The sequence below is a fragment of the Aptenodytes forsteri genome, unplaced genomic scaffold (assembly GCF_000699145.1).
Source record: "Aptenodytes forsteri isolate BGI_AS27 unplaced genomic scaffold, ASM69914v1 Scaffold231, whole genome shotgun sequence".
NCBI classification, from domain to species: domain Eukaryota; kingdom Metazoa; phylum Chordata; class Aves; order Sphenisciformes; family Spheniscidae; genus Aptenodytes; species Aptenodytes forsteri.
In genome coordinates, this window is record NW_008796046.1 from 1151893 (window position 1) to 1163071 (window position 11179).

The 11179-nt window shown below is 46.7% G+C and overlaps 1 protein-coding gene across 1 annotated transcript in view; it reads right to left on the minus strand.

The window, feature by feature from the left end:
• The window catches only part of MAP6 (microtubule associated protein 6), a 48510-nt gene that overhangs the window by 15171 nt on the left and 22160 nt on the right, over positions 1–11179 (minus strand). The window contains exon 4 of the mRNA XM_009286151.1: positions 280–493. Coding sequence (XP_009284426.1) covers positions 280–493 — 214 coding nt within the window. The remainder of the gene's footprint in view (positions 1–279; positions 494–11179) is intronic.

The following is an 11179-nucleotide window of genomic DNA, read 5'->3' on the forward strand; positions in this document are numbered from 1 at the left end:
GGGGGCAGAATCCCCTCCCTCGACCTGTTGCCGTGCTTCTTTTGATGCAGCCCAGGATACGGCTGGCTTTCTGGGCTGCGAGCACACACTGCTGGCTCATATTCAGTTTTTCATCCACCACCATCTCCAAGATGGATCCCCAGACGCACCCGCTGGTCAGAAATGAAGATTCCCCATAAGGGGAATGACAGCAAGCAGTGTTCAGCCCAGCCTTACTCTGTTGGACACGTCCTGCCAGAGGCAGCGATGGCCCTAGGTCCCTTCTGCCGCGTTTCTCACCTTTGGCGGTTCTTTATAGGGTTCGCTGTAGAGAGTGCGTATCCTTCTGCGCTCCAGGAATTTGTTATCAGCTGGAGCAGGCTTACTGGTTTCCCCCTTGAATTGAGCGCTGTAACTGGTTTCGTGGGTCATCTTCTCCTCTGGCGGCTTGTACTGGGCCTTCGCTTTTATAGCTTTCACAGGCTTGACATCTACCCAGGGTCTGAACTCGTTTCTGAAGATCAAAAAAGAAAGGGGTTCAGGAATTAAACCAACAGGAGAGTAATGGTAATGTGGAAACGAAATCCCTCATAGCTCAGCAAGGTCTACTTGGAAGGGCTTTTGCCTCCATCCAGTCAGGTTTACAAAGAAACTGACTCCCAACAGCTCGTTTTTGACCGCATCTAAAACCCCTTGACACATCAGGAGAAGTTCAAATGAAATTTGGTTTACTAAAATCAGGCAGTCCTGGGCACCAGACAACTTGCTACTTGTGTGACAATGGTCAGGTGCCCTCTGAAAAGCTGGCCTCAGATGTGACTGTGATCCTTTTTTTGAAAACATAGATGCTTTTTTGTCTCTACAGCTTCATCTCTGCACTGAAGCTACCTGCAAGCAGTTCCTGACTCTTGCAGTTAGGGTGGAAAAGAATATTTAGAAAGGAACGTCAAAATTCGTATTCTGCAACTCAACACAGGACACGCACTTCTCAGCAAACCTCCCTGCAGGCAAGCTAGCTGGGTGATTCAGAAATGTAAGGAGCCAAGATTTTCTACAGCCACCCCTCACCCATGCCTGTAAGTAGTGAATTGTATCGTTTTGCCTATATTGCACCAAATTATGCACAACAGTTTTTGTTAATTCCATAAAGGAACAGTTTAAGATAAAGCTGCCTTGAGATGTAAACTCAAGCAGAGTAGGAAATGCACGGTTTATCAGGTATTGTGAGCTATGGCTTCTCTTTATTGGCTGATGGTGAATTCCCGAGTTACTGGAAAAAATAACACCATCTTTCATTTCTTTTGGACAGAGCTGTGACTTTCTGGAGAAAAAACCCAAACCCAAACACATTTCAAAGATTTTTAGCATCTGCTGGACATGTTCTGGTTCCCATCCACAGCCTCCTTCTTGTGCATTTTTTAGTTCTTCCCAACGCAGCACCAACATCTTTCTAGTTTTGAAGCAAACCATTTCATTTTCTCTCTAAAAATTGCCATTCATCTGAGAATGGGGATGGAGAAACCACAAGTGTGTTGCTACCTTAGATGGTCATGCTCAGACATAGTCCCAGGCAGTGTTTAGATCCTTAAGGCTCCAGCGCAAGCCAGGAGCTATCCTAACGGTGGTGATACAAGCCCTCCACAAAGGGGTGAATTTTCCTTGGAAATCAAAGCCCTTGTCTTAATTTCGGCACCTCCGAGGCAATGGGACCTCTAAGTTGCAGACCCTGTCCCTCCTGCCCTGTTCCACTCAACTGCCTTTGGGTTGTGTTACTCGTTTTCAGCCTGGTTTATTAAGGAAATGAACTCTGTGTGAGGGTACTGCCAGTCAATCCCTTCCCATAATAGCTTTGAACATCTTAATCAGCTTCAACCAAATTTGGCAAATGGTCATGGAGATCTTCAGCTTTTACTTTTCTGAAGATAAGCAGTTGGACCGAGTCCAGAGGCTCGGGAAAGCTTCAGTATGGACATGCCCACTTCATCGGTCATCAGAGGACCCGCTTAGACAGGGAGGCTAGGCTGCAGAAGTGCATCTGTTGTCCTCAGGGACGAGTAATAAACGATCCCTTCACCTGCAGGATCAGTGCAGCTCCCTGCCCGCCCAGTACTACATTTCCCATTCACATAAACCCACTGCAAAGACGGAAAAAAAACCCTTTCTCTTCCAAGATGACTGCTGGTTGCAACAGTCTCCTGGGTGTGGTTCTCCTCCTAAGACACCTATGTTAAGGTCTCACCACATCTGCAGGGTGACTGTGTCCTTGTGGTAGTCAAGGCGGACTGGCCAACACAGTCAGTGGAGCTTGGAGAGCCCTTCCCTATGCCAAAGATGGGTGACTGCTTTAGGATGAGCTGAATGCCTCTTTGGGCTCTGTTAACTGACTAGATGTCCACTGATGGGAATACAAACATCTAGCACATGTGAAGACACTCACACATACACCCCTAAACGTAGGTATCTTAATCTATAAGCCAAATCCCATCTCCAACTCTCCATCCTTTCTTAGCGCTGATTCTACCTACATCTCTTTTTTATTTTCCCTGTATTTCTTCATTTCCCTCCCCCTCTTTTACTATTCAGCCCTTCTTGGGCTTGGATAATACTGCCAAAGGCCCAGGGACACTGCCTGTTTGAAGGATGCTGTTCTTCATGAAGCTGTTCCACTGAACGAGCAATAACATGAATGGGCTCATCTGTGTCCCCTTCTTTCCCGTTCAGTGAACGTCACCCATTTGTCCACAGGTATTTCTCTGCAGTCCATTGTTAAAATATCCCTCCTGCATGAAGAGTTGAGAGAAAGGAAGAGGAAACATCTTTAAAGAACTGGATTAAAGACGTGAATACATTGCTGACAAACTCAAAGTTCATCATAAGCTCCTCAGAAGATAAGAGGCTTCTTCCTAGGATCCACTTTTGTTCCAAAGCAGACTATATATTTTCAACTGCTTTCCAAAAGGAAATAAAATCATGCACTAATTCTCTCTGCCCATGTCTATCTGTCACTCAGATTCCGTCCTAGCAACTTCTGCATCCGTTAGCTATTTTCTACCGCATTTGTGGCAGGGGTAGAAATCTCAGAGGTGAAAATCGTAACACCTTTCCTCCAAATCAGTGAGTGCGCACAGGAGGAACATCCAAACGGTGTTCTTCAGCTGAGGGAAAGACAGGTAAAATGCATTTTCTCACTCATTCTAAGGCCAGCTGGACAACCAGCCCACATGGACCACCAGCAACCTAAGCACAGCTTGCGTCTACAGAACCAGAGACAAAGGATGGAGGCTGTAGTACTGTGCACACAGGGGCTGGACTTTAAAGACGGAACATAAACCAGGACTTACTCATTCTGCTGCTCATAAAACGCTGGTTTATATGGAGGTGAGCTTTGAAGCAGCGTGATTGTATTTGTTACCATAGTGCCTGGCAACCTCATTATGCACCGCATTATGCAAACCCACAGAAAGAGACGGGCTGCTCCCTGAAAAGCCTGTGATCTCTGTAGGCAAGGCAGACACACGAGGTGGGGAAAAGGGAGGAAAAAAGCCTCGTGCTACCTGTGGGCTGGCAGGGACTGCATTTCTGCACTCCCATGGGCTGGTTGCTGAAATGCTAAAGCAAGAGATCATGCAACAGAGCTGGGCTGTTAATGCAACAACCGATCTCATCTGACTGTTAAAAATGAGCATGAATGCCTCTGCTCTTCTCCATCCTTGCTTTGCTGGTCTTAATGCAGACGTAACAATTCTGTGAGTACTCAGCTCCGCTGTACTTGGCGACAGGACCCTTGACTACCCCGCGCCTCCCAAGATGAGCCTGGCTTTGCAAGCAAAGGATAGACCGATAGCCATTCTTAGGTGGATGCATGCTGATGCACTATGTCCACCAGCTCTGAAATAGCTCAGCCACGATCTTCTCTGGAAGTGGAGGATAGAAGGCTATTGATCCTGAAATATTTTACAGTGTTGACAAAGAAGTTGTAAATACCAGGTATGTCACACGGATTCAGTGCATATCTAGAAATAACAGGTTGCCCAGAGAGGTGGTGGATGCCCCATCCCTTGTAACCTTCCAGTGCTGGTTTGTCGGGGCTCGTAGCATCCTGATCTAGTTGAAGATGTCCCTGACCACGGCAGGGGGGTTGGACTAGATGACCTTTAGTGGTCCCTTCCAACCCAAACCATTCTATGATTCTATGGCTCTATTCTAAATCCTTTTCAGGCGAATTGTGCATGATTTCACATCACCAGCTATTACACTAGAGCCGGTCCCTTCAAGCATGTGCGAGAGCATGGGCCACGTTCGTATGGAGACCTACCACACCTGGGATGGACCAGCTACTCCCTGCTGTGACCACGCTCAAGCACCCAGCGTGCCCAGTTCTGCTTATCTGCTCTCCAGAGCTTGCAGAGGCAGAGGAAGGAGGAGAGGAACAGACCATTTACTACAGCTGTGTCTGGTGCAGCAAGCTGATCTCAGTGCCTATTTTTGATATTCAGGCAACACATAAACTGCAAAAAAGTGTTACTAGAATAGACACAGGCTATTCTGTGCCGGTTGCGTCAGTGCCCAGAAACTCAACTTACCATGGTTAATTAGCACAAAAGTACTAATTCCTAAATCTTTCTGTCTCCACCACAGATGAGTGAGGCAAAACAACCTGTTGGGAACTGCCCTTGGAATATGCCAGCTCCTGAACCCAGCCCAACAATTGCTTGGAAAAGTACGAGTTACCCTGGGCCAAAAACGTAGGCAGGAGTGCGCTAGCAACTTCACAGCCTGGATCACCACGTTTGAGTGCCAGACGCATCGAATTTACTAATGCAAAGGTACTAACGAGGAGACAGGTGCCCTACTTGGGGTCTGCGTCTCTATTGATTGTAGGGATGGGGGAACGTCTCTGGAAGGTGTCATAAACCCCCTTTCTAGGTCTGGTGACTCTCCGTCAAATGTCTGTCTGATACGGTCCTATGTCACCATGAGCTCATGTTGTCCAAACGGTGCACGGCACGGCTACAACCTCTTAGGGCAGGAAGATGGAACTGGCCTGGTGCTCCAGGATATCAACGTCACCCAGAGACGCTGCTTTATAAATTTATACACTCCTTATGTGCAGCAAAGAAGCGAGACGAAAAGCAGCAGCTTTAAGAGTTGATTTTTTTTTTTGGCATTCCGGTACTAGGAAAAATATCTGTTCTCTAAGGTATCGGATCGGTCGCTCCTGTAACACTAAAACTAACCCTGGCTTGGGGAAAGCCCCTGCAGTTCTGAGACCTCCCTCACTACTATTTAACAGCCCAAGGCCAATTTGTGGGGAAGGTGCCCAAAAGTTACAAATTCTGGCTGCAATCTGAAAGGAGCCCTGAAAATGTTTTTTTTTTTCCCTGTTTTGAGAACAACAGGTCATAGCGGTGTCTGGACCACCGCACACCGCTCCACAGAAAATTAGCTCTGAAAGTATTTCAGGAGCGTGCTAGACCCCATCCTAAAAGAGCTCAGCCTCAAAGCTCACGTAAAACCTGAGCAAAAGCCTTTGCTCACGCTGTGAGGATGAGTCACGAGCATGGACTAGCACCAGTAGGGACATAGCCAACAGGCACAGCTTAGTCCAGCTCCGTAATTCTTTATCTAAGGGGTTTTCACTGCTCTTAATTTTGCTGAGGAAGATTTTAAGAATTGCTGTCTTGGAATGAAACGGAGGGGTTGAACTGAAATAGCAGCAAATCACACGTCTCCTAATTTTCTGCCTAGCTCTGGTCCCAGCCTAACAAAGAATAATTAGAATCAATCGGGAACCCAGTGCTGACCTGAAATGGAAACTGAAATGAAACTCAACAAATAGGAGTATATAAGGCATCAGATGACCTTTTGCAAGCCAAGTCCAACAGGAAAAATTCCCAGTGAAGATAAAGGGGGTTTAGCCATCTACAGACCTGACGAGAACATAGAGCTGCATAGGATGGGGCTGACGTCTTGCAAATTAATAGGCAGCAGATCTTCTTGTAAGATGATCGCTCTCTACAACTACCTGAAAGGAGGTTGTAGCGAGGTGGGGTCAGTCTCTTCTCCCAAGTAACAAGCGATAGGACGAGAGGAAATGGCCTCAAGTTGAACCAGGGGAGGTTTAGATTGGATGTAAGGAAAAATGTCTTTACTGAAAGAGTGGTTACACATTGGACCAGGCTGCCCAGGGAAGTGGTGGAGTCCCCACCCCTGGAGGTATTTAAAAGACGAGTAGATGAGGCACTTAGGGACATGGTTTAGTGGACATGGTGGTGTTGGGTCAACGGTTGGACTCGATGATCTTAGAGGTCTTTTCCAACCTCAATGATTCTATGATTCTATGACAGTGGCCTGGCAAAGCGGTGGCCTGACCTATATTCATTAAAGCCAAGAGTTGCTCTCCACGTATATCAGTGGATACCACACTGCCCTTGCGTGGGGCTTCATCCACCCTGGTTATTTTATTTTAATTGCATTTCCCCCTTGGCTGAGGATTGCTAAAGGTGGTTGCAGGTGAAGGTGACCTCAACGTCTTCCTCCACCCCAGCCAGGGGACGTGGGTTGATGTGAGCTCCAAGCTATGGCACGCAGCCATCTCTGGGGATGCTCCCCAACACTCGCGTAGGCATTGATTGCCTTCATCTATTGATGCCAGAACAAAGCCAAGAGGCGGAAGGAGGGGGAGACGGGGCCAGGTTTAACCACTTCGAAGTTTCCACCTACTCTAAAGGACTTTAAAGAGAGGTTACGTTTGTTCAGAATCAGCACAGGATGTTAAACGTATTCGGCTGACAGCAGTTTTACCGGCACTGAGACAGCCCAATTCCCCCATCCTGATGTGGACATATGAAATAATGAATGGCACAGAAAAGGGAGACCAGGAACTTCATGGTGGAGTCCTGCACAGAAGGGATATTTCTAGCTTAATTTGAAAAACTATGGCTGAACCAAAAATGAAAAATATTCAGATTTTTCACCGGGAAAAAAAAATCCTTTACAAAATGTTTGGCCTGAAATGCTTCATTCATTCTAAAATTAAAATTTATGTTTCTTTTTCACTTTCTTTAATTCTTTTCCATCCCATTTTTTCCTTATTCTACTCAGGACAACACAAAAGGACTATCAATCCCCTTATGAAGCAAAATATCAAACTGCTTCACAAGGAATATTTCAGAACATCTCATTTCTCCTTAATATTCCTGTAAACAAAACAGCAATGAAAAACATTTACATTTTGGCCAAACTAAGTAGCAAATTTGTCTGGGATTTTCAAATTATTTTGCCTTTCTGAAATAGAGTAGTTATCATTTGCTCCCAAATATTCTCCAGCTCCCTTTTCCCTCTCAATGCAGGAAAAGAGGTGTTCAGTGAAATGAAACAGTGGGAAACCCAAAATCAATGATAATGCCTGGTCGCACTCTGGAACTCAATGCCGAAGGAGGTCACTGAAGTCCAGCATTTAATGAGATTTAATTAATGTTTAGATGGATATTGAGAATATTCAGAGGTATCAAAGGAAATTTCAGCAACACATGCTCGAGATAGTCATTAACACTGCTCTTCAGCATTTAGCTGTCCTCTACAAACTATGGGCTGAAGCAGGAGCTATTCCACGCTACAGGAATCTCCTCCAATCTCGCTCCAGTTGTCTGGTCCTGGCCACGATCAGCCAGAAGATATTGGACTAGCTGGACTGCGAGCAAATTCTGCTCACAAAGGATTGCTCATACGAGGAGCATGCACACGTTTTGATCCTAAAGCTGTTCTCTGACAAAATAAAATAAAGCTGTTCTGAGCAGGGCTCAGTTTTGGGGCCGGTCTTGTTTTTCTAACGTGAACAGAAAAATTCCATTTGGACTCAGTATAAACAGGCTGTGTATCCTCCTGCAAACACGATTAATTTTAAAGGTAAGCCTGATGGATGGTTACTGTTCTGCAAGAGCCAAAACATGACTCCTAACACATTTTCAGCAATAAAGGAACACTGCCCCATGCTGAGGTCCCTCGTGCAATAGTGAACGGCACAACGTGTTCTTGCCTCCCAGACAAATAAGTCTAAAATCCCGGACCTGGATGATTCCTTGCTGCTTCTGACAGGCTGACATGTTACTGCAACACAATATGCCCCCTGCACCCCAAGACACTGGCTTCAACCATTTCACCCCATCTCCCACCCCAGCCCCCTTTGGTTAAAAGGTCAGTTCCAACCAAGTCCTATTGCAATGGTCTTGTCAACATACAAAATTTGCCACCACAAGTGCAGGAACTACCCCCTCGTTCTCTGCTGCATCGAGTGCCCTGTCTCCAGCTCCTCCATGGATGCTTAATGACAGCTTTATCTTCTAATGCCCATGCTATTATCTTGTACACAATAATTTACTGTAAAGCTGCACTGAGACTGTGAATGGTATAATGAAGCTCCTGGTGCCCAAGATTATTTTTTCCCAAACATTAATAATCAACCTCTAAGACATGCACACACACACACACATATATACGTACACAAAGCAAGTCAGTTTGGACGAGCCAATATCTAATTGTGTACAAAGGCTAAAACAATGTGATATATGAATGCATGAATTTGAAACTTGGACAATGCACAATGGAGTCAGTGTGAGCAGGATGGGGAGGGACCAGTATCTGCGGGCATCCCTGGTTGGGGCCCATCAAGTACAGCACTGGCATAGAAGAGGAAGAAAGTGCTGAGCCTTCAACAAGGTGACTTTAGCACCGGCCGAAGCAGGCTATGAGCAAGATATGATTAATGTACGGAAAAGGATGAAGTCAAGCCATTTGGCAGAGCAGAACCATGCTGCGATCCATTTATAAAAGTTGCTTGAGTCAGCAGCCCACAAATCATGGATATTGCATTGCCTGAGGGCCATGGAGCATGGCCTTTCAAGGAGGCAGAATTATTGCCCATGCTGTCACGTCTAAAACATCACAAACACATGACTGAAGGTGACGGTGAACACCGCAGAGGGCCAAGGAGCTCAGAGAGCAACGTAGTTGTGGGAGAGTAACCCCAAGAGTAACAGCCCTGCCACTGCTCATGTCTCAGCACAGAGAAGTAGGAGGGTTGAGGACCATCCGTGAGGAACAGCCAGCCACTGGGATACTGAGCGGCGTGGAGAGGTCCGCGTATGATAGGAAAGGGTGAGAAAAATCCCCACACTCAGACTATGTGGTGCATCTGGGCACCTCTGACACACAAAGTCCACTTCGTGGACCTCAGGGTAAACACCAGCACCCTCATGATCATCTCCTTCCTTCCACTGCTACCTTCACCTTAGCTCCACTCTTCAGCCTGCAGCGTTCACCCAAGTGCCTCTGCTCGGCCAGCCATGGGGAAAGCACGGTCTGAGCCAGGTAAAGGATATCCATCAGCACCTGCTACAGCCCAGCAGCCCAAGGCCCTCCCTACCTCCTGGTGGCTAAATACCCACCAAAGGGAAAAGCGTGGACTCTGGGGAGGATAACACCGGGACATCCCACTGCAGAAATGCCAGAAACCAGGGAAAGGTCCATCTGGAGATATAAAAAGAGGTTAAACCCAACGGCAGTGAGACCTCAGGAACCCTCCTGGTGTGAATCACAACCCCATGGAGGTTTGCCAGTTTATACTTCTCTGAATTTCCCTTGGTGTTATAAGCTTATGGGCCCTGCTGATGAAGGGACACACGTTGGCCATTCCATACAGAAGCTGCTGTGGTATCTTCGTACATGCTCAAGCCTGTAAAGTGGGTGAATTCAGTGTTGGTGTCACCAATGAAGCCAGTCGATGCAGCCTGTTAGGAAAGCTCCCAGGGTGATCACAACCTGACATTTCTGAGCATGCTTGCAGAAACAACCCATCTGTAAATGTCATGTTCACCCCTGGAAAATGGGTCAGGGCCAGGCCGAAGCTCTGCTAACATCCCATTTAATGGCCTGTATGTCTATTCTCCAGTTTGTTGGAGCAAGAGCAGTGTCTCATTCCCCTTGTCCTCCAAACAGGCAGATGACTAAAATTTGCCACAAGGTTAAACAAACAAAGCAGCTCGTGGCATGGATGCTTTGACACAAAAGCATCTTCATCGACAGGGTGCTGTAGCAAGGTTAGGATTGGGAAGAGTGCTGCCACAGGCAGGTCTGGATGGGCTGCAGAAACCTGAAGAGCATGAGGAGAGCCAAAGTGCTCCTGTGAGAGTTTGCTGGGCCAAAGAGCACCACGTATCTGACTCCCTTGCAAGACAACGTGCACAACCGCACAGCTACATCAAGGTATGGAACACATGAATTATCTAGGTTCATCCATTAAAGTCCCAGGGGAAAAAAACCCTTGAGAAGAAACCTTTGTATTAGGAAAAGTGGAAGAACTTGCAAAGACAACACAGCGTTGTAAATTCCACTCTTCTTCAAGTGGAAAGATTTTTCAGTGCAATTCATGCAGAGTGCAATGAACTCATTCAAATATCTGATGGGATACAGAGAAACCGGCAGCTGCCTGAGGCGACACTGCGTGCTGGGTCTGTCTCCGGCTAACGTCTGCCTGCCTCTGCCCATCCCCATGCAAAACAGCACACTGAAGCTGTGCTCGGGTGGTGGCCTCGTGAGCCTTTGGCTCTAGTGGGATTCTTGGTGGAGAGAGGTTTTCAGCACCTCGTTTCAAGTGTCTGAAGACACAAACAAGAGACGAATTAAAAATGCATTATTTCAGTTCAGCAAAACACTTCAGCACATGCACAGTGGCTCTTAGCTGCTCCTTACATGTAAATATGGGCATAAATGACTTCCTGAATCAGAGCTTGGTGGACCACACTGCAAAAGCTGTATGTGAATCCATGACCATAGAATCATAGAATCATAGAATCATTAAGGTTGGAAAAGACCTCTAAGATCATCGAGTCCAACCGTTGACCCAACACCACCACCCACTAAACCATGTCCCTAAGCGCCTCATCTACTCGTCTTTTAAATACTTCCAGGGATGAGGACTCAACCACTTCCCTGGTGTCCTGGTTTCGGCAGGGATAGAGTTAATTTCCTTTCTAGTAGCTGGTACAGTGCTGTGGTTTGGATTTAGGAGGAGAACAAAGTTGATAATGCACCGATGTTTTAGTTGTTGCTGAGCAGTGCTTACACTAGTCAAGGACTTTTCAGCTTCCCATGCTCTACTGACTGAGAAGGCTGGAGGTGCACAAGAAGCTGGGAGGGGGCA